Source organism: Acromyrmex echinatior, chromosome 10, assembly GCF_024713525.1.
Source record: "Acromyrmex echinatior isolate Ae372 chromosome 10, ASM2471352v2, whole genome shotgun sequence".
Classification (NCBI taxonomy): domain Eukaryota; kingdom Metazoa; phylum Arthropoda; class Insecta; order Hymenoptera; family Formicidae; genus Acromyrmex; species Acromyrmex echinatior.
The window spans coordinates 8,206,625-8,230,192 of record NC_141861.1 but is presented as its reverse complement, the minus strand read 5'-3'; the positions used below and the strand labels follow the sequence as shown (position 1 = coordinate 8,230,192).

At 32.8% G+C, this 23,568-nt stretch overlaps 3 protein-coding genes and 2 long non-coding RNA genes across 6 annotated transcripts in view; 2 read left to right on the top strand and 3 right to left on the bottom strand.

Moving 5' to 3' along the window:
• Positions 1–16: 16 nt before the first annotated feature.
• Positions 17–10,424, bottom strand: LOC105151675 (HUWE1-associated protein modifying stress responses). The gene is made up of 5 exons (XM_087410144.1): positions 9,536–10,424; positions 9,121–9,192; positions 6,314–6,485; positions 5,957–6,096; positions 17–5,404 (listed from the first exon to the last, which is right to left on the bottom strand). The coding sequence occupies exons 1-5, from the start codon at positions 9,732–9,734 to the stop codon at positions 5,259–5,261; spliced, it is 729 nt and encodes a 242-aa protein (XP_087266270.1). The 5' UTR covers positions 9,735–10,424; the 3' UTR covers positions 17–5,258.
• On the top strand, positions 5,358–6,159 carry LOC147908259 (uncharacterized). The gene is made up of 2 exons (XR_015546315.1): positions 5,358–5,496; positions 5,947–6,159. It is a non-coding gene; the product is annotated as an uncharacterized LOC147908259 (long non-coding RNA).
• Positions 10,425–12,689: 2,265 nt separating the features above from the next.
• Positions 12,690–17,028, bottom strand: Arp1 (Actin-related protein 1). The gene is made up of 7 exons (XM_011065514.2): positions 16,888–17,028; positions 16,513–16,577; positions 15,523–15,849; positions 15,087–15,396; positions 13,916–14,089; positions 13,716–13,778; positions 12,690–13,633 (listed from the first exon to the last, which is right to left on the bottom strand). Exons 1-7 carry the CDS (start codon positions 16,933–16,935, stop codon positions 13,490–13,492), a joined length of 1,131 nt encoding a protein of 376 aa, XP_011063816.1. The 5' UTR covers positions 16,936–17,028; the 3' UTR covers positions 12,690–13,489.
• Positions 16,740–23,568, top strand: part of LOC105151671 (uncharacterized) — a 12,256-nt gene continuing 5,427 nt past the window's right edge. The window contains exons 1-2 of the long non-coding RNA XR_846846.2: positions 16,740–16,754; positions 16,862–17,364. This is a non-coding gene — a long non-coding RNA (uncharacterized LOC105151671). The remainder of the gene's footprint in view (positions 16,755–16,861; positions 17,365–23,568) is intronic.
• Positions 17,912–23,553, bottom strand: GCS1 (mannosyl-oligosaccharide glucosidase). 2 transcript variants are annotated; one of them, XM_011065506.2, is made up of 4 exons: positions 23,414–23,553; positions 22,407–22,604; positions 21,368–21,558; positions 17,912–21,293 (listed from the first exon to the last, which is right to left on the bottom strand). In XM_011065506.2, the coding sequence occupies exons 2-4, from the start codon at positions 22,590–22,592 to the stop codon at positions 19,226–19,228; spliced, it is 2,445 nt and encodes an 814-aa protein (XP_011063808.1). In that variant the 5' UTR covers positions 22,593–22,604; positions 23,414–23,553; the 3' UTR covers positions 17,912–19,225. The 2 variants fall into 2 exon arrangements, 1 of the variants encoding a protein (XP_011063808.1); XR_015546452.1 differs by lacking the exons at positions 22,407–22,604; positions 23,414–23,553 and having other exon boundaries at positions 17,912–18,944; positions 19,055–21,293; positions 21,368–21,593.

The following is a 23,568-nucleotide window of genomic DNA, read 5'->3' as shown; positions in this document are numbered from 1 at the left end:
AGGACGCCATGACAAATTTCGTTTTCTCGTGATTTATTTGTAAATGATTATCTTACAAACAAGAGGCGCAAAAATATACAAGCTTCTTATGTTCGCAAGAAAGTAACAGCACCATTTCACGCCTTGCCATGAACGCGTCGTGCCCGACCAAGGCGTCATGTTCGTGCAAGTCTCATGTCACGGTACACTCGTTCTCGCGATAGTGCACCAATGCAACTTGCAGCAATGTGCATCGGAATAACAAGAAAAGAAAAGAAAAAGATACGCTCGTAAAAAATTTTTTGGTGCCTTGCGTCCGTTAGACGTACGCGTTTATACGTTCCTGCGTATTATGAACGTATCAATATAACTGTGAACAATATAATATACAAGTGCTCCCTCCTGACTCTCTTCACCTCCGCTTTTAAACCTATGAATACAATATTACACCGGTCCTTATATTGTATCGTACTGATTTTGGTATATTCTCAAATACGTATTTCTGCGTTTTTTTTTTTTTAGAAATGTCTGTTAGGCGCCTTCATCGTCTCACATTATTATACATTTATATATTTTTATATATTTTCATATAAACATATCGTTAATATCTCATGAACACAAAATGATATTTCATACAAATATTTTTTACAATTAAAAATTATTCTTAATTCTTTACGACCTGCATTTGCAGCAATTGTCGAATTTATTAAGCTATTAATTTTGAATTAGGTGTATTATAATATTTAATACGAATTAAAAATTACGTAACATGTCCAAACTTAATTATATCTTCATCAACAAAATCATTTTAATTTCATATTCGCTCGATGTGCATCATACCTATGTATAATCTTATAACGGCTAACAGATTTCCGACGAGATAATTCTTCCATGAGAAAGCGAAAGCTTCCTCGCGTGTGGGAAAATTTTTTCGTCGACCTCCAAGTGTCGTCTCGTGCTCATGGGTGACTATTACGCAAGACAGAAAAATGCCATTATACCGGCGAAACCGAGTACTCAAGTTGCTTACTTGCTAATGAAAAAAGAAGAGCACACAATTGTCATTGATTTGTCTACTTGAGAGCGACTCTCGGAAGTAAAGAGAATGAGAAGATGCGAGCGAGAGAGTAGCTCTCCACAGTATTTTCCAGTGAGTAACGTATGACTCTCTCAAGAGTAACTCTCGAGAATAATTCTCGATATTTCTCTCAAATGAATATTGTATATATAGACGTCACGATCAAGGATGGACGTTCGATTATGCAGTTAGAAGATGTACCACGAACACATGGAACGGAAACGAAAACAGATCGGTGTTTCATAAAGTTGCTCCCGTCGTCGGGTTGGTGCGCTCGCTTACGGGTAAAGTGTACCTAAGTATGGCATCTTCGCATACGATAATACCTATGTATTACTTTCTTCTATATTAGAGTTATACGAAAAAAACAACATTTACATGGAGGATACTTCCGACAGCTGGAACAGGCGAAGGAAGAAACGTGTTAAAAACGATGCGAACGTACAAAGTTTTCAATTATCAATCTGTTTTTTTTTTGCATTCATCGTGAAAGCAACACCTTTCTTCCGTGATCGTTTAATTCGCATGTATAGTAAACATGTAAATGATTCGCTCGCGAAAAATAAATTCTCCACGGTTGTTGCGTGTTCTCACTGGCGTAAGGTTCTCGGACCCTGCATCGCGTCGATGATCGATCTCGTTTCGGGGAAATACTTAAGTGAATCGAAAGCAGAGTCCTCAATTAATTCTGTTAACTGCCGATCGCACGGTATTGATAAATATTGTTAAAGCTATCGCATAGTAGTAAATACTAATGATAATATCAGCGATATATCTATGTTTATTGTTTACCGTTATTAGCATACGCTATATTTACAACTGAACAACAATTTTTTTTATTCCTCTCGCGAGTGACGCTTGAACAATCTTGCGAAGAAACGAATAGAAATGTACGTTAACTTCTAACATAATTTTCGAAGTGCGATTCGCAGACAAACGTGTAGATCGTGATCTTATATGTATAAATCGAGTCGCAATTAGTGTGCCCGATGAATACACCTAATATTTTAGTAAATGAATGAATAATGAATCTGAATACGAATATGAATACTAAAGTTTAATCGAAATTTTTACCGAAACTGAACCGAAACACTCGGCTACATGTCAATTTCAATTGAAATTGAAATCAAAATTAAAAAATAAGAATTCTATAAAGACCATTCTATATATCAGACATGTCTATATATCATATACTTTTTCTTTATAAATATCATAACTTATTGAAATAATAATTCGATCAAAAAAATTGAAAACCGAAATTTTAGTTATGTTAATTTTGACCTTCTTTATAAACATCATAATTTAATTATTAAAACAATAATTACATATTAAAATTACATATTAATATTAATACTACATATTAATATTAAATAATAATTACAATTAAAAATTTCGATAAAAGTTTCGGTCGGATTCTAATAAATACATTTTTTGTGATTCATCGAGAAACGTATAAGTAAACGAATAAATACTTTTAATTCAATTTGAATTAATATTTTTATGATTACGAATATTTTTGATTTCATTCTTACTCTGCATTATCTCTAGATAATTTGCAAGCATAGAGTAAACAGAAAATATAAAAATAAAAATAATAAAACTCGCGACAGAATATATAATATTCAGACTTCAAATTCTATAGGAAGTATTCATAGTTGGATCTTATATTTAAAACCATTTTAATCTTCAGATGTTATCAAACAGAAAACAGAGATCTAATTTTAAGACGGTTTTAAAATTAAAAACATACTATAAATACCTGCCCTGCAAGTTCTTTTTTTAAATTACATAATTATTCATACGTTTCTGATGCATTCAATTTTTCAATTAACATTAAGCTCGAGAAAAACATATTCTTAAGGAATATAAAAAAAAATATGAGTGTAACAGAATTAACATTATTACAATTGCATGATTTCCACATTTAACTGAAGATTACAAATTGCATTTGTAACTCAATTATAAATTGTATTCATCAGGTATACTAATCACAAGAGATGAGATAAATAACAGTCTACTAATTCGTCTGCAACATCTTTGAAAATTCAGATAGAAGTAATATGAGGCGTAGTTAGAAATAATGTACATTTACAATCATCACCTTCATTGGAAAGGGTGAAGGCTCTCACTCTCTGGCACAAATTGTTAAACGCAATTGTTAAGCGCTTTTCTTTACAAAATATTTCGTCATATATATGTGTATGTATATATATATATATATATATATATATATATATATAATATATATATATAAAAGATATATTTATGTATATATATATATATATGTATATATACATATATACACGTATATATATATTGCAATCATTATCACACCTGATAAAGTCTACGTTTATGTAAGTTCTATATAGCGAACACATTACGCTCTTGTAGAGCTATGGAATATTAAATTCATTTTTTCTTAGTAGAATGTTAACGCAGACCTTGTTCAGGATGTAAAGCTTGGTATCTGCCTGATTATTCTCTTCTCTTAATAACCTACGCATCAACAAAAGATAAACTAAATTTATATTAACGCTTTGCTTTTTTTTTTCTTCAACATATCGAATTCTTAAAACAGACACGCTTGTTTTTTATTTTGCGCTTTGTCTGCTTCTCGCACAATAGAAATTCTTATACTAAAAGTTTGGTTTACCACGGCAAAAACTCATAATGAGATCTTTAAGAATTATTTTTGATGCCTTCGTAACATACACAGCTAGTACTTTTTTCATGTAGCTGAAAAATAAAATATCTTATTCTATTTTCTCTTCTTGAGACTTCGATTCATAACCTCGTAACCATAATTTGAATTATATAAATATTTTAGTAACATAAAAATTTGGCCACAAAAAATAGAACAATTTGGGCAATAACCAAACCTATCTCGATGACGCACACGATGAAATGCAACAGATGCAGGATAAAAAAGAATATATAAACAATGAATAAAATAAACAAGAAAATTATATATATTATACAAGAAAAATAATAGACTCAAATTTATTATACATTCGGAAATATTTCAACAAGAATATGATAAATTAATTTTGATAATTGAAATAAAGCTTAAGAGTAGAAAAAAATTTGAAATTCATTATATCATTATTATTTTTTATCAGTTTCGTTTTTTTTTTTCATATTTGGCTATCATCAATAAAGTGATATGAAACAACCATTTCATTGATTGACGTCCAAACAATTAATTGCAAACAATTACGGCACAATAAAAACAATATTTCTAATAAGCAGCTCGATAAATTTTTGTTTAATGTGAAAGCGAAACATTTTGCACTCGTATCTTCTTCTATTCTGATACAAATTATCTATCAATTTTCGGACAACACAAAAATATTCTTTGTTTTATTTTCGAAAAATTCAAGATTTTTCACATGTGTGAGGAAAACATTAAATTATCAACAATATTGATTGATAGATATTAGAATGCTTCTCAGTCGTTACAAATTTTGATACATATCGATATACGTATTAACATTTAAAGACTTAACGTTTCGGATGTCACATATCTGGCTAAAAAAATTCCTTGTAAATTGATCGACAAAATGACAGTCTCATATACAAATTCTTGCACGTAATGTCAGACCGATCATTGTGTGTTTGTGTTTGTTTGTTTTTGTGTGTGTGTGTGTGTGTGTGTGTGTGTGTATGTGTGGTGTGTGTGTGGGCACTTTAAACAGTAGTTGTTAAGACACGTTCGTGTGCTCTCACTAATTTTGTGTCGATAAACAAAAAGTACATAATTTCATATACATATATACATTTATATTGTATAAGATTTCACGAAATCCAAATTTTCATGAAATCGCATACAAGGAAAACAAAACTTTTACAGCGTAAATACAATTAATTAATTTGCCAATACACGCAAAATAAATATCCCATAAATATATTATGTGCGTGCTGGACTAAAATACATCATTTTATGCATCAGACACATACGCATTCTACATAGTTATTATGAGATTAAATAATTTTGAACGTTATATATAAATCGAGATCGGCAGTAAAAGCTGCAGGAGACACATACGAACGTGCTTATCTGGCAGTATGAACCACTACCGTTTCCCTCAAATGATTACACATAACCAAGAGTTATGTAGGGGAGCTGAGCTATTAGTCATTAATCGGGTCGATTAATTAACAGAGAACGAGGGAGTAAAGCTACCGTACGCGTCGCGCGCCGTTACAGTGTAGTACGCATACGTTTGTGTGTGGGTGATCCCATATCCACGTCATGCGAAGCAGGCCGTTTATGATGCCGAGCCAATTCGTTGCTAATAAAGGCCGACAGTTCGGCTTGTCTTCCGCCACGTCGAGACACTGGAGAACCTGGAAAAATTTTACATTTCTTTCTTATTTTATGAGTACATTATATCTACATAAAACCCTTAATTTACATCCATGTGTTATTGTGCATTAATGTGAGTGTCAAACATGAGTCTCTATGGTTACTCCACCATGTGATTATCTTAATTAAATTGTCCTCAAACGCGTTTGACGTGTAACGACACATGCGTGGAAACCAGAAGAAATTAAAATAATAAAAATATCGTGAAAAATAAAAAATTAAAAGTTTTTAATATATCCCATTTAAAATAAATCTATGTTCTTCGCGTGATTCAATTTCTTTGTAAAATTCAATGAAATATGATTAAAATACTTAAATAGAGATAAATAATATATTAGGTGTTGGAATTAATTCGTAGCGTTTTTTAATGAAAGAATGTTATTTATTTCACATGAGCATTAAAAAATACATTAATGAAAGTACTTCCCATCACTTGTAAAACGCTACGAATTAATTCCAACACCTAATAACATTGATTAACTGTAAAAAGAACTTATAAAATTTATAAAAAAGTAAATTACAGGATAATTTACCCGACAATGCTTCTCTAAATGTGTGCAACTCAGGATCTGGATCAGTGCCTGTTGTCGGCGCAGGAGCAATCATCATACTCGGCGTTTGACTTTGCGACGATGGAGAACCGCATACCATCATACGCGGTTTAGGTGAACTTCTGCAAACACATTGCCAACATATTGCAACCTTTAATAAATAATCAGCTTATTTTATTTACTAATTTATTAATTTACTTGTTACCTTTTAATTTAATTACCTTTTAATTTAATTTAACGAAACATATTATCTACATTTATAAATATATATCTATCAAAATTAAAATCCAATAATCTAGATTAATAATTTTTTCGGAAACTACAGTAAAGGGGGTAAACCTGTGTGGATGCGAACGAGGTGGAGGTGGTTTTCCAGCGAGATATGCAAGAAGATCTTCCCTGCGAATCATACGTCTTTTTTTCCTAGCCCAATTCATTATTTCTTTACAACGTTTCTGCTTGCCCATTTCCACTCCCAAATCGCTGCATCGCCTCATACAATCCACTGAATCTATTTAAATAATTCTTGATTAATTTTACAGACAAATATAGCGATATGTATTAATTGCAAAATTTAACATAATACAATTCATACGAGTAATCAAATTATTTTACTATGTTAAATTTTATATCTAAATTATGTAATCATTAATGGGTTCTAAACAAAAATTAAAAATGTTAAATTGCACTTTGCATAATGATACAAATTTGCGTGAGTGTGCGTCTTTTCTCGATTTTTTATAAATGTATTAGATTTTCAAAAAATGATAGAAATTAAAACTAAATTTAAAAATAAATTTGCAATTATCAAATTCCTAGCGTGCAAAATTAAGTCGCGTTGATATCGATGTACGAAGCTATCATCAACGAAAGAAAGCTATCATCAATAGGAAATAATTAAGTGCATTCCTCACATAAATCTCATTATGTATCTAATTGTGAGAAATAGATTTATAAAAATGCATTCAATAAAAAATTAAAAAGTAGAAACAGTACAACACTATACAAAATAATATACAAAATAATGTACAAATAAATAATTAATTAATTCATTATCCGCTTTGTCAAATTTACTACTACTAGATAGTAGTACTAGGTCGCAGACCTATTTGCCGTTTTAAAAAGGTGGTAATCTATAATATGGTAATCTATAAATTTTTTATGGAAGCCCTAATATATAATATATAAATAAAAAAATAAAAAATACATTTTAGAAGAAAAAAATTTCTTTTTAACTTTAGAAAAACTTTTTTTTTAGAGAAAAACTGAAAATAACAAAAATAACGCAAAAAATGGAAAATTATAAAGTCATTATTCTGATGAAGAAAGAGCATGCTTTTATATTATCGCAATGCCGTTTTTTTTTTACAGTTATCTCTACCGTCATTGATAACATGAATAATTGTACATCTTCAAGAACGTTATCAAAGTAGTCATTCGTCATCAATAATTCCAATGTTCTGGCTAAGAAATTGGCCTAATTTCTCTCTTCCATCCATCTTCAATTAAAATTTCTGCATAATACACGTTATTAAAAGCATATTCTTTTTTTATGAACATTACAAATAATAAAGCAGTTCTGATATTCATTAATTGACAGATTTTTTGACATTATTTTTATCATGTATCTCAGTATACGATTCTTTTTTACACAAAAAGATTATTCTGTTAATCGTTATATTTCAATATTAATCATGATAATGCTTTTTTTCATTTTTATGAGGATAATAGTGAAGCACGCCGTGTACACAATATTCCTAGAATATTACATGAATATTATTTACCTTTTTATAAATTATTAATATTCATGTAACATTCTAAAAATATTGTGTCTTATAGGGTTATTGATTGCAAACCTAAATTTAAAAAATGTTATTTTAACCGATACGTGACATTGAAGCAGTTCTATTTGAATTAAATACTCGCCTATGTATTATAAATCAGAAATTATTGAAAGTATTTATTCAGTTATTCAGACATAACATACCAAAAATCATCAATAAATTGAACAATTAATTATATTATAATTACACACAAAACAAATAATGAAAAAAATAAATCACAAGTACAGTTTTCAATCCATTTGAGTAATCCATCACATCCACAGTTTTTAATTCGTTCGAGAGATATTATAAGAAATCTTTCCTGTAGATTTTCCATTAACCCATATTCGTGAACTCAATAGCTTACAGTTAAGTCATTAAAGAAATACAAGTTAAATTTTTCCCAAGGTCTATTTTCTATGATATGCGTGCGCATTAATCTATGCATTGTGTAACAAAATTAGTGCTGAAGTAGAGGCGAGAGAGAACAGATAGAAACAGATGGATAGATAGATAGATAGATAGATAGATAGATAGATAGATAGATAGATAGATAGATACATAGATAGATAGGTAGATAGATAAATAGATAGGTAGATAGATAGATAGATGGATAGATGGATAAATAGATGGGACGTTTATTACTAGAGTGGACTCTCAAAATTATATACACAAATACGGTGTTATAACAATGAAAAGAAGATAAAATAACAAAAATTATATATATGTAAATAAAAAAAAGAAAAGTAAAATAAAATACAAAACAAAATTTAAATAAAATAGCAAAAGAAAGAAATCAAAAGAAAAGAAAATATATATAAGGAATCATAATTAAAAATAAAATTAAAATCAAAATTATATTAAATAAAAAATTTGGAGTAGGAAGAGAAGAGGGAGAAAGGAGGAGAGAGGGGAGAGAGAGAGAGAGAGAGAGAGAGAGAGAAAAACTGCATGAGGCAGATTGTCAATCCGTAAAATTTCTCCATGCCATGTTAATATCATATTTAAGCCAAATAAACAGCTGATCCTGAATGGTCAGCTTATGGAGAGGAAAGAGCTGTTTTCGTCCATCATGATGGTGACACATTTCATTCTTTTGCTGGTACAATAGAAGGATAAACAGAAGTGCAAATGAAGACAGTAGGAACAAAGATTAACGTGGAGAGAAAAATGACGCTCTGGAGCGCTGCAGCACGAGGAGCGAAGAGAGTGATGGCAGTGCAAGGAAGGGGAAGAAAGCAAGGAGAGATGGTTTATCTAGCGGTCATTGTTGACAACGATTGACTGATTCATCTACATCGTACACATCGCAAGAACACACACCTTTGTACAATGATGTGACGGTACCTGCGGCCGTCTGAAAGGGCACCCATAGTGAGACACCCAGAGTGCGGTCTGCAAGAGAATAAGAGAATAATAAATCAGAGGAGGTTAAACGGATCCAATCGATAATTGTAGAAATGAGCACACATTATGAGAACGAGACTCAATGACGAACGCAAAACGTCTGCTGTAACGTAGCTGCGCAAACGGAAAGTAATATCGTTCTCGTAACGGCGCGACAAAATGGATGTTACGCGAGACGGACGGAATTCACATTAGGGGGAGGGAGGGAGCGACCTTGAGGGGGATCACTGTAGCGAACGAGGGCAAGAAAAAAAAGAGAGAAAAGATAAAGGGACAAAGTCACGAATATCGCGCGAGGGGTATCTCGCGAGAGTATCATCGAGGGGATCACCTTTGTATAACTGGGCGATGGCCGAAGCGGTGGTCTGAAACTTCGTCCACATCTGCTGTGAGTAGAGCTCCTTCTCGTTATGCAGCTGATTCTCATAATCAGGTTCGGATTCGAGTGCCTCGACACACTGCTGTTCCCAGTTGCTGTACCAATTGAAGCTGTCCATGAGTGGCTCATCCTCGCTCCTGTCGTCGCTCATCGCTGCCAATCCGCACGATCGACGCACCGCTGCTGCCTCGGAGTGCAACCTCACGCACGCACTCCCGCACACCACGCGCGGCGCACACCACAGATACACGGGAGAGAGAGTGAGAGGGGGAGGGGGAGAGGGAGAGGGAGAGAGAAAGAGAGAGAGAGAGAGAGAGCACGCGCGCGCGCGAGCGAGCGAGCGAGTGAACGAGCGAGCAGAGCGAATGCCCGTCGCGAAGATATACCTTGACAGAGCGTGCGAGGAACCAGAGCGAAAGAACACGCCTTGCCCACCCACTCGCGATACTCACGCACGAATATATGCGATATCACGCACACAATTCCCGCAAGACTAGCCTCTCGCTGTCTTGAGAACGAACAAGCGCAGCTGAAACTTCGATAAGCTTCGATGACGATAACGACGACAATGACGTTTAAACGCGCTTCGTCTCGTATTCTATCTAACCACCTCTCTCTTTCACACTCGCTCTCGCCTCTCCACGTCGCCTCACGTAGGCCTTCGTCTGCAAATCAAGTCGCAGACATTACGATATTTACGACCACCTCTCGTCGAGCACACTCGCGGATATCAATGGGACATTTAAGTACGTCATACGATCATTCGATACCGAGAGAGGTCCAGATACTTCAGATTAATACCAAATAGACGGCTCTCCTCGCAAAGCAACAAACGGTAGTACCACCACTGCACAGTGTTACCAATTCCTATCAACAAAACAGAAGAAACTAAAGCCCGTATCATAAGGTCTATTCGCATTGCATGAAATCTCCAAATATTTTTGCACTTAAAATGAGATAGATATATATTTGGTTTTGAAAAGAGAGAAAGCGAAGATGCCGAGTGCAAAAAGTGCGAGCAACGCGAACAGGAGGTCGATTGTGTATCTTGAAATGAGGTAAAAATTACAAAAGTGAACAAATTCACTAGAACATTCATAATTTAATTGGTCAATACTAGTAATCATTGCTCATTTTTGTAATTTTCACTTCATTTCAAAATACACTCAAACTCCAGGGGGTCGATTGTGGATTTTTAAAGGAGATGAAAAGTGAGCAAAGGATGACCAATAAAAGAATCAGTATTCTAATAAATTCGCTCACTTTTATAATTTTGCACCTCATTTTAAGATACAGAATCGGTCCCTAAATCTGAGGGTCGATTATGTACCTTCAAATGAGATGAAAATTACAAAAGTGAGCAAATTCACTAGAGTATTCATAATTTAATTAGTCAATACCTAGTAAATTTACTCGCTTTTGTAATTTGTTTGAAAATACAGAATCAACCTCCTATGCTGGAGTCATACTGAATCCGATGTGCGTCATACGACGCTCTGCAATCAATCAGAAAACAGGATTTTGCTTCATATCATCGATACAAAAAATAAAATTCTGTTTTCTGATTATTGTGAGTCCAACGCTATTGTAAGAATCATGGGCTACGGTTCACTTGATGCTACCAGGGTTGCATACGAATTCTCACCTGGGTACTCCCGGATGTCATATCATTTTGTTGTTTACCGAACTAGGCTGAAGTAAATAAATAACTAAAATCTATCAAATTAGTTTCAGATTTCTCTCTGCCAGTATTTATAGTCAGATCTGATATTTGAGATCGTCTTGAGTACAGTCTTAAGGTGTCATCCAATCAGAACCAATCAGAAAGCCGTATTAGCATCTCAGGACATTACTTAAGATGGTGTTAGATTTGTTCGTTTCAGACTTCTTAAAGACTGTGCTCCAAAATTCACTGCTAGTGCTGAAAATATATAGTATACGCATAGATTTATAAGATAGACGGAGCATTCATACGAGAGAAGCTGAAGACTTGATAGAAAGAAAAAGAAATAATCACGGAGTAGTTCTCTTCTTTTCTATTAATGAATTGATTGGTCGCCGCGGCAGGATTCGCAAGGTCACACGCAGCGCCTTAAACCGGTTCTACATTAGTTGCAAGCTGATCGCAAGTTTGTTGCGACAGTCAATATGAAGCGTTGATTTCAAAATGCAAGCTTCAGATTGGCTGTCGCAACAAACTTGCGATTGACTTGCAACTAATGTAGAATCGGCTTTAGTGATACATAAACTGCACTCACTGCACCCATAACTAAGAAAGTCAATCAGCTATTTGCCACACGTAAATACAAGTTATGTTATACGGACTTACAGATATGTATAAATCCATTTGTTTAACTCGTTGAATACGTCCATTGGCTACATTCAACAGACTTAAGAGCAGTTGAGTGAGTGTTCGCCGCTACTGATGTATTTTTCTAGATCTAAAATTCTGATTGAATGATGATCTACAGGAATACACCAACAGCGTATGCTCACTCACTATTGAATCCGCTGAATGCTCCCCGAATGATGTTGAAAAAAACTTTTTAAAGCTTGAAATATCATTTTTCAAATACATCAAATTCCATAACTCTGCACCGATTTCACTATAAACTATACTACTTTAAAGTGAATCTTGAGGAATAGAAAAAAAAATTATTTCAACTTTAATGACATGTACAAATAAATTATAGCCATATTCCGATATATATATATATATATATATATATATATATAGATTATAAATTATAGTTTTTATGTTACGTGCGCTATAGATTTTGAGCATCGTCAATGAATATCGGAATGTATCCTACAGATTATATTACATACATACATATGTGTGTGTGTGTGTGTATGTAATATAAATATGTAGGATACATTCCGATATTCATTGCCAATGCTGAAAATCTATAGCGCACGTAACATAAACTGTATAGTTTCAGCACTGGCAATGAATATCGGAACATATTCATAGTATATATTACGTTAACTATGGAATTTCACTAAGGTACATCGACCTTTATGTAACAATAAGAACATTAATAAACTTTTTGATAATTGAATCCCTATTCTTATCACAGCTAAAACATACCATGTAAAGGAAAGATTATCTTCTCCTTCAGCATTTAATATACATTTCAAAATCAATAGTTCATGCGTGTTACAAAGTATATTGGAATCAATTGCTTAAGCTACAGATCTCGTTTACAATATAATTGTAAAAATTCACATTTTAATCACATGCATTTGTGTATGTGTATGTAAAGACTATAGAGATTTATTTTTACGAAAGCGTACATATTTACAAATGCTTTGCATAAATGTTGCTGCACATAGAAATTACAAGATGCTTCGTTTCACTATATTGAAGACGAAATAGAGCACTTTTTCTTTTAATAAATGAAAATCGTGTATTCTGTCATAATACACATAACTAAACGCACAGCATAAATAATATATGTATAAATTATAAATAAATAAGTTCTAAAAATGATTTAAAATTTTTGACCTTTGATTTGAAAAGACATTATTTACATTTTTTAAAAGAATCTTGAAATGTACTAACTTTCTTTTTACTTTTGTCATATCATACAGTCTTTGCAGAATTCATGTTTTCTAATTGTAAATATATTAACATAATCATGTATATATCTATCAAAACAAAGTTACATTAAATCCATTAAAGCAAAAACAAATTGAAACGGTTTTTGCACTATATCATGGTCTTAAATGATTAGAAATATCTAATGACTCCCTAAAATAATGATAGAAATTATGAATTACTATTCGAAACAGTTACGAATTATGCTGCGATACATTTTGTTATCGTGCCGAGTGTGCCATCATTTCGTATTATAATAAAATTATTCGATATATAACGTTTTCGAAAGCTTCTTTAAATTAAATTCAAAATGTTTTACGATGAATAGCCCGTATACCATCTTCATCGAATTCTCTTTTGCTCACCCACATCTTCTTGAAGGTGTCTAAAGAAGCCAAAATAGAACCTCCGATCCAAGTACTATACAATCGTTCCTGAGGCGCTGATATCTGTTGTAACAGAAATAAATTCATAATTTTATCTGTGAAAATTGTTTACTTATTATTTAGTTTGTCTTATTTTCATACTTACCCTTATTTTAATGTCTTTTGGCGACATCCTACGAATCTCTGATAATAATCTATCACCGAAACCCTAAATAGTAAATACGAGATATTATATTATTGTTATATTACTGCTATAATATTTTGTATAACATAAAGATAAGAATACAAAAAATTTATTCTTCTAAATTCTTTCTTGATTTTATATATACTGATTTTTGTGCTTACGCGGAATAATGTCGATCCTCCTGATAATACGATATTTTGGAATAGAACTTTTCTCAAATCCAAATCGGACTTTTGAATAGAATACGTTAATACTTCATGAAGGCCTTCACATTCTTCACCTATTAAATCTGGTCTAAACAGCACTTCAGGGGCTCTAAATCGTGCCGGACCGATCTGTATTGAATGAAATGTAGTATACATAAGAACAGTTTAAACTTGCTATTTCAAAGTTATGTATGACTAATTCTTGTTTCCATTAATGTAGATTAACTGTAATCTGAACTCGAACGCGAGTATAGTATAGCAGACAGCGCACTGGTCTATCATGTCAGAGGTCTCAAGTTCGATCCCAGTAGGAACCAAAATATTTACGTTCGTGTCTCCTCTCGGAAAAGCCCGGCAACCTCCCGAGAGTATCCTTGCCTATAGAAATTCTTTTCGAAAAATCCGTCGTTCGGAACCGGCAAAACTGTGCAATTGAATAATCAGTGTGCGCATCACAAGCATATGAGAAAAGTGTAAAAGACTGTGCTCAATATTCTTAAAGTTTTGCGAGCATATGTCACGCATTATGTAGGATAAAAGAGCCAAATTTAAAATTACATCTACTGTCCCATTGCCCACTTGATTAAATTAGTGTATATATTAATATTTCAAACAATGAGAAGATAAATGTAGTTTTAAATTTAGCTCTTTTACCCTACATAATGCGTAACAGATGCTCGCAGTACTTTAAGAATATTGCGCATAGTAAAATATGAATAAGCATCAAACAGACTATGTACAAGATTGAATTATTGGAATTGAATCTATTATGGATCCATATGTAATTCAACATCATATATTATTCATTGACTCATTTCCAATATGCCGGTAATTATAAACATTATTGTGTACAATATTCTTAAAGTACTGTGAGCATCATGTACAGGATAAAAGCATAAAGGAGCTAAAATTATATCTATACTGTCCCTTTGCCCACTAGATAATATATTAATGTATATAATACATTATCGAATTTATTTTTTGCTTTAAGTAGAACTCATCTATGATTCTAAAAACTAGAAAAATATTAGAAGATTAAATTGAATCAAAGTTCAAGTTAATTTACATTGATGGAAACGGGCATAATACTTTTGTTAATTATTGCTAATTCATGTTATTTTATTACCTCCAAATGACTACCGTCAGGTAAAACATACTGAAACTTCTCGGTCTCTATTGTTTCTTCTTTTTGGGGATTGCTGGCGAGGTAACATGCTCGCTCTTTAATTATTCTGACAATTTCAAATTCTGCAGTGGTCTTGAAATTAATACCTTCCTTGCGTAAAAGTAACCTAAGATGCCTTGTAACGTCACGCCCTGCTATATCAACTCGCATTATACTATGAGGCATAGCAAAACCTTCATAAATAGGTACAGCATGCGTAACACCATCGCCAGCATCTAGAACTACTCCTGTGGTTCTGCCTGTTGCATATCTGTATTAATAAAAAACAAAAATAATTATCATACAATCTTTTAATCAAAAACAACATTTCAAAATTTTTATTTCAGAAGTCAAAAGTTGTAAATCATTTTAACATGATTATTATAAAATTACTCACAAGCTAAGTACAGCTTGCATGGAAACAAATAAAGCTGGAACATTAAATGTTTCGAAAAATATCTCGGCTGCCTTCTCGCGATTCTTCCTGGGGTTTAAAGGTGCTTCTGTAAGCAAGACTGGATGCTCTTCACTAAACGTAGCTAACTGGTCTTTACTATAAACGTAAGACCAGATACGCTCCATATCGTTCCAATCTGTGACCACACCATGTTCCATTGGATACCGAAGAGATAGAAGGCCACGATGTTCCTCTGCTATTGGACCCACAAACAGATCTCCCTCCAAAGCACCAGCCATAACACGAACATGTTTTGGCCTCCCAATGCTAAAAATAAGAATCATGTATTAATTTTTTTTATCAATCAATAATGTCAGTATTGCACATCAATACATAAACTAAAAATTTTAATTTATTTAAAAAATCTTATATCATACAATGTTTTGATATGTTACCTATGATATTATTATCTATGATGTGTTATATTATCTATGATGTTATATTGATATATTAGCTATGCAATGGATACTCATTAAAAAATAATAAAATAGAAAAACAATTTTTAAACTCAGCTAAATCATTTAGGGCCTAATATGTTTTTGAGCTCCGGAACTAAAATGCATAGCCATCAATGCAAAAAAAATCAATATAAATAAGATTTTGAAAACTGTAAAATATTGACTACGTTTATACCATGCATTTAAGCCATAGCCTATATAATAAGTATTCTTGTTTACTCTGTAGATTAAATGAAGACACCTATCATATAGGTCACTAAACATACAATGTAAACGTAGCCATAGATACATATTTGAGCAACACTTATCAATACTTTACAGTTCATGAAATCTTACATTGAATTTTTTTGCATTGATAATTTTGCATTTTGGTTCCAAAGTTCAAATTGAACAAATCTAACATATTGTCACCTATCAACAACCTTCAAAAATAGGAGATACTGTCACGAATATTAATAACTCTGCTACTTACTAATTTGGAAATCTGCATTTAGGTATCTGGTCACCTGCAAACCCCGCCTTAATCACGCCAGATCCCTAAATAGAAAAAAATCAGATGACAACGCTGCCGATTCTAAACCGAGGAAAGAATTGATATCACATTAACATCATCATCGTCATTATTATCGAACAGATTGCCGACGATATAATTTTTGACGATGTTTTCGTTTGTGAACAGGAATCAAGATATAAATAAAAATGAAAATGTAAACGGTAATACGAATACAAAAAAAAACATTTATGTTCTTTTAAATTATACGTCCTGATAAAACGTTGACAACCGACATTAAAGTTTGACGCATCGCTCGCTTTCTAAATAGGGAAAGGCTGGATAGCAAGTACTTACATTATCGATAACCACCGGCTGATTGACGATCACATCGTACGGCTCCATAATACGCAATTGGAATGTCTACGCGACTTTATTTCGGTCAAAAACCCACAACTCACGATCGTAACCCCAACAGGCACACACCTATCTTTCTAGCGAGGCGTCTGAACAATCCGAACTCTGAAGGGAGTCATCAACGATGACAGCGATCCTGCGATACGATACGAGAATCGTTTCTCGAAATATATCGCAAGCAGGAGTGCCAACTATTGGTCTGCTTTTCAGCATTTTTCAATGGGAAAAGATGAATGGTCGCATTCAGTAGAATGATTTTTTTTTGTTGAAAGTTTTCTCTCTTCACTGAAGAATTACTCTTTTAAATTTAAAAGTATAATCCACAATCAGTGCGAAGAACTTCCAACAGTTCAAAATATCAATAACAATAAACAATAAACATTCTACTGGAAACTGAAACAGCTGAAACGCAACCAGGTTTGTTCAAAAGTTATTCCTATATATATTGCAATTTTCTCAATAATCTTAGCCATAATTTAGACATTTCTTTGTATTTTCCTCCCAAAAAGTACCCCAAAAATTCTCCTAAACTTCTTGTATCCCCAAAAATTTCCTCGGTGAAAAGAAAAAAATCCTGTTCTGAATTAGATTTTGTCTTTCTGTAAAAAAATTTGTTTAAAAAATTTTAGAAAAAACAATACACATGATCATTATTTTCTCTTAAAATAAGGTTTTCTTTAATCATTTATATTTTCCAAAATTAAAAAAGAATAGAAGACGACTGTGATTGGTCAATTTTTAGTTTCTGACTTCTGATTTATGATTAATGGCTTATTGTAGAAGGCCCACAAATAGAAGACTCAAGAATTATTAGGCTCTTTTTAAGATAAATGGATGAAATTCAGGATTATATATAGGATTATATAATTACTTCATGACATAAATTACTTTCATTACATAAATGACAAAATTAATTTCTAAAAATATAAAGTTCGACATGAATGCGAAAGAAGAGATACATTCATTCTTGGTCTCAATGTGTAAATACCATTTTATTATAGTACACATATACAGCTTAAACTTTTATTTCGAAAATTATTTAGAAAATGATGGCTAGATTAATAAGAGCTTTTTACACAAAAATAAGTGTCATGCTCCGAATTATGCTACACTAATAAGATATAGCACTTCCTCAAAAAGAGCTTAAGATTAAAATATACCAGTTTTCATGGTAAATCACAGCCAAGATTTTAATCTAGCTTCTTTTCTCTTGATAATTGTACAGTATTATTCCCTTCCCCTCCCCTCCCTCCTACACACACACATACATATATTATATCATTTTACAAAACATACATGTTATGTATATACAAAATTCATGATATTAACAAAATAAAACTCGAATTTACTCAAGTGTGAGAATAAATAATTTGTTTTCATCTAAAATACATCTAAAATATATTTTCAATAAGAATATAGAACATTCCAAATAAATCACTGTGCCAAAAAGTATGTATATATGACATTAATACAAAATTTATGATTATATATTATAATATTAAAATGTTATCTTATTTAGAGTACTTATAAAAACATTATAAGTAGCGCTTTTATTAGACGAGATACAATTATCTAGAATTCAGACTTAATTATCAAGAACATCAGGCCATCAAGATATCAAAGAACATCACATATTATATATATCTTTCCGATTAATGTAAATGGTATATACGAGTGTATCATATATCTATACATATAGTTTGACATTTTTACAAATGGTTTTCTTTCAGACAATCCAATGATTCCCATATAACATGATATAAAAAACAAAAATAATACACACATAATGTAATAACAAAATAATATAATTTTTTCTATCCTAAATGCAAAATGCTATTCAGTAGCAATAAATCCATGTGATAACTCTGAATGAACACTTTTGATTTCACTTTTATGAAATAATTTTGAATGAATAATTTTGAATCAAAGTCAATATTGTAAGAAATATGCGACAATATGAAAAAAATATCAGGGCGCTCCAGGATTCGAATCGAGACCTGGGCCGGCTGGGCCCTATTTTTGAAAAGTATCGCATACGAAAAAGGGGAAATATTATAGTATGCGTTACATATACTATAGCATTTCCCTAGTTTTTCGTATGCGATACTTTTCAAGAATAGAGGCTCTGATCTCCTTCATATTGATAGACTTCCGTTCTGTCACATGGCCCTGACACTGATAGCTTCTTTGTTGTGCTATTTCCCTTAAATTTCTTACAATATATTGTTGAGCCCTGTTGAACGGGAAAAGCGCAACACTATATACATTAACGTGACATTTAATATATTTCTGCCATAAGTAGTACTACCAAAGAAGTCCAGCCAGTGAAAGGGTGACTTCCTTTACCCTTTCCTTCCGTACTATCATACTGCTCCCACAAATACCCAGATTTTCTATATTGCATAATAATATTCTGTATCAAATTCTTTCGCAACTCTTGGTATAGTCTTTTTGCGCTCTCCTGGTACGGTCCCGTCACGTTAGAATAATAATATGCTGCTCGTACTGTCAAATAATTCAAATTTATCCAGATAGGACCGCGCCAGTAAGGCGCGTCGTGTTCTGTATTATATTTCATGTATAAAGGTGATGTTTTCGCGAGCGAACGCAGTCCGTACTTCGTCCATAGCAAATCAGGATCCCGTAGATCCTGCAGTATCTTTCCCAGTTGAGGCGAATCAGGCTCAACAATCTGCAGAATAAAAGGGAATAACGATACATATCCAAAGGTTGTGTCGACAAACTTCAATGATGGATTTTCCAGTACGATGCGTTTCATTTCTGATGTCATTTGCATATTAGCAGATTGCTGCTTGCGAGATGGCGGTGACGCAATCTTCCGTAGAATCACCTTGTCAGTATGCAAACCGTAATCGGAATATGCTTGCGCATTCGGCGACCAATGTAGCTTGTTCAACAAGTTATTATCGGATAGATACTGGAATGTTTCTTGATACTTTGTAGCAGGATAACTCAATGTTTCGGCGATTCTAGCCATAACGCGAGCAGCAAATGCGATCCAGCAACGTAAATCGACGTGACGTTCGACGACACTCGGATGGGAAGCTCTGGGGTAATCATCTAAGCCGGATGTGAGCGTTTTAGGATTCAGTTCTTTAATAGTCTTTTCGTCTCTGCCTCGCCATCTGTATGTACTGGGTAGCTCACCGACTTGCGTGGTATTGAACCACGAGAACCATTTCTGCAACCGTGGATACAGTTTGTCGAGCAATTGATAATTATGTTTCAGTAAGTCCTGCTCTTTATGCTGAAGCAAAAAATCTAGCGTCAAGAAAAATGTAGGCGGATTCGCATTTGTGTTGATCTGAGTTATGAACTCCTCGGGAACTTTAGCCACAGCTTCTTGGCCGAGAATCATCTCTCTTGGTATCCAACCCTCAACGTTCATCAGATCAAACCAATGGCTTATAATATCTAATTCTATCTCCATGTCCCAGGCAGAGATCAATAAACCGTGAAAACCTTCGTCCCACAAAAAACCTCTTGGGAAAAAACTTCTGCTTGGTACGGCAGTATACAAAGGTGCTTTCCAATAAGGCACAGGTTCCTGAGTATAGATACTTTGCACCTGTGAAGCTCCATAAAAGTAACCTATCGAGCCTATAAGATTTGAAAAGGCCATCTTCGCAAACGCCACTTCATCGTCCGTATATCCCTTAGACTTCAGCTTGAAAATATTTTCAAATTTCTTTGAGAACAGTTCTCTGTGATCCTTGAGAGCCTCGTCATAATTATTTCCTGTTAATTTAACATCCATCCTATTGCTGAAACTACCAGATTCATAACTAACTTCGATCTCAAAAGGAATTTTTCCCGTCACTTGAGTTACAACAAAATTCGGATCCTTTTTCTTGCCTTCGGGAAGCAAAGGCAATTGTTCACCTGCTAAAACTACATGTTTCTCCATGGATCCCTTCTGGGTCGCAATGCGGAGACTTTGAAAAACCGTTTCTTTCAACACGTTTAGACCAGGAGCGACCGTCGCTAGAAAGGAATGCTCTTCTATAGTGCCATTTATTAAATTCACATTTATGATAAAAGATCCCAATCCCCGTGTATTTCCTTCTATTCCTGTCAAGCGATTGTAATCTCCTAGATTAGCCTTTATCCAACCCTTCGTGCCTTCCTCAATAGCGGTATAAAATAACAATGACATCTCTTCGCCAATATGTTCTTCCTTTTTTGATGACACCGCAATTCTTGCGGTCCAATCACCACCGTGATATCCGCCAGGCTTTTTGACGAATGTTGTTCTTATGACTGCAGGATTATCTACTATTTCCTGAACTCCAAATGTTCGTCCGTCGTGTTCTAGCCATGCATATCTAACATTTAAACTTTCATTAATTACATTGATAAATTCTTTATCTGACTGAAAGAGACTTTGACTATACAGTACCTGTCTAGTTCATCACCTTGTTCGCACAAGTGTCTAAATCCAGTTCCATCATGACGTAAGAAACGTGGAAAATACCACATTAAACCAGTCACCAAGGAATGCGGGTCTCTTGTTTTTAAACCAAAATATACTCCGGATCGATAGGTACCCCAATATCTGTCCGGAGAATCCAATCCAGATGCAGTAACTAACTAATTTTTAAAAAAATATTCGAATTGATTATAAATAAAAATTACAAATCTGCAAATATTTGATCATATATGTATAGAGAATATATATATATATATATATATATATATATATAATGTGTGTGTGTGTGTGTGTGTGTGTGTGTATATATATATATATAAGAATAGATCACTAAATCTCTCAAGTTAATCTCTGCAATTAAATTTTGAAAAACTTTTTTATAAATAACACACTGAAATAATAAGATATATATCTCCTGCAATTTTGGAAACTATTCTCTAACATTATTTGATATTTTACATCCTGTGTCACATATTATTGATAGTTCTGTATCTATAATAAATCTATGTTTCTATCAATGTAAATTAAGTTTAATCTTGGTTTAATTAATCTTACTTTTCATCTTTTTCTAATTCTAAGGAAATTAAAAGAAATTAGAAGAAATTAAAAAATTAGAAAAGGATAAGAAATAAATTAAACCAAGATTGAATCTACGTTGGTAGAAATAAACATTAAAATTTACATTTATAAGATATTGACACATTATAATTATACATTTATAAGACCTGTTCTTTTTTCATATTCCAGGATTAAACTTCTTACATGATTTATCTTTTGTCTTTTTCTCTCAAATGTAAAAAGAAAAAGAAGAAAAATGAATCGCGTAAGAAGTTCAATTCTGAGATATGGAAAAAGAACAAGCCTCTTAAAAGTATGTAACATTCCATCACAGCACTTCCTTCAACAATGTCCTAAAGACATTCAAAAGTTGTTGAATATACTACATTTCCACGATGTCTATCAGATAAAATGTGCTGTGTGAGATTATTTGATGATAGATTGTACATGCCCTTTTTCCATTATATGGAGTATTAACTCTCGTTTCGCGGTATCCTTTGTATCCGATCCAAACAGCAATTGCCAGACTCACAATGATGATAACATTGATTGGCTTAATTGGCAATTGCATTCTCTTGCTCGTCTTAGGTTTATTTTTTATTTTTGTGACTTTCTCTTGTGCTTTGCTCTTCACCATTCTAAAAGTATTCTGAAATAAAGAAGTCAAGAAATAGAATTCTTATTATATAGAACAAACTGGTATAATATATATATTTTATAAAAAAATTTAAAACAAAAATACCTATATCTTATTGAAATATTATAACAAATATATATATATATATATCACACGATATGAAATATTTATGAAAATTATTTTTTAAAATATTTCAGTAAAATATTTCAGAAATATTGTATAAATACATTATAAGAAAAAGAATAGAAATTTCAAAATCTCAAATTTCCCGGACAAATTTATATTTCAGAAAGGTGTTATAAAAAATTTTTAAAATATTTCAAATTTTATATTGAACTATTTCTGAAATATTTCATACTGTGTGAGTATACTGTTTTCACATTCACGAAATCAATAATACAGTCGATCAAAAAAATTTAATTTCCTTTTATCTAATCGACAATTGTTTTTTTAAATATTTTTTCCAATCACCAGTGAAACGTAATTTTATTTTTACCGGAAATACGTATACTCAGCTGTACACATATTTCCTAATGTATCCGATGTCATCTATTCGACGTATTTCCTAACCTATCCGATGTTACCGAGCAACAAAATTTAATTAGCAAATATATTGAAACTATTTAACATATACGTTAAGATTTCGTGTAACACTACACAAAGAAAAGATTAATGAAAAAATTCACCGAGCTAGACATCAACAGAATCTTCCGAGCAAAAGATGACATAAAAGATTCATCGATCGCGGAATTGAAACAAGTCACAATCTAAACTATCGACTGCTAGGCTGACTGAGAACGTATTTGAGATGTATTACGTACCTTGCGTAATGAAATAAAGCATAGAAGGTAATCTCTCTTTCACTCTAGTCTCTAAAATTCGTCAAAATCACCGTGCTCCTTTTGACATACGGCACACCGGCTTAGTTAGGTTATCTCCTGTCGACTGCTTGTCGCTTGTAAAAATCAAGAACTTC

What these genes read in the sequence shown, in the direction of transcription:
- LOC105151675 (XM_087410144.1), bottom strand. Translation starts at nt 9,734, where the DNA reads ATGAGCGACGACAGGAGCGAGGATGAGCCACTCATGGACAGCTTCAAT. An exon ending in CGTCACATCATTGTACAAAG is followed by an intron (nt 6,486 to 9,120) that starts GTGTGTGTTCTT and finishes TTATTTAAATAG; the next exon opens with ATTCAGTGGATTGTATGAGG. An exon ending in ATTTAGAGAAGCATTGTCGG is followed by an intron (nt 5,405 to 5,956) that starts GTAAATTATCCT and finishes AAATTTTTCCAG; the next exon opens with GTTCTCCAGTGTCTCGACGT.
- Arp1 (XM_011065514.2), bottom strand. Translation starts at nt 16,935, where the DNA reads ATGGAGCCGTACGATGTGATCGTCAATCAGCCGGTGGTTATCGATAAT. An exon ending in AGCCGGTGGTTATCGATAAT is followed by an intron (nt 16,578 to 16,887) that starts GTAAGTACTTGC and finishes TTTTCTATTTAG; the next exon opens with GGATCTGGCGTGATTAAGGC. An exon ending in CAAAAGACATTAAAATAAGG is followed by an intron (nt 13,634 to 13,715) that starts GTAAGTATGAAA and finishes CTGTTACAACAG; the next exon opens with ATATCAGCGCCTCAGGAACG.
- GCS1 (XM_011065506.2), bottom strand. Translation starts at nt 22,592, where the DNA reads ATGGTGAAGAGCAAAGCACAAGAGAAAGTCACAAAAATAAAAAATAAA. An exon ending in CTCCATATAATGGAAAAAGG is followed by an intron (nt 21,559 to 22,406) that starts GCATGTACAATC and finishes TTTAAAAATTAG; the next exon opens with TTAGTTACTGCATCTGGATT. An exon ending in CAAGGTGATGAACTAGACAG is followed by an intron (nt 21,294 to 21,367) that starts GTACTGTATAGT and finishes TTTAAATGTTAG; the next exon opens with ATATGCATGGCTAGAACACG.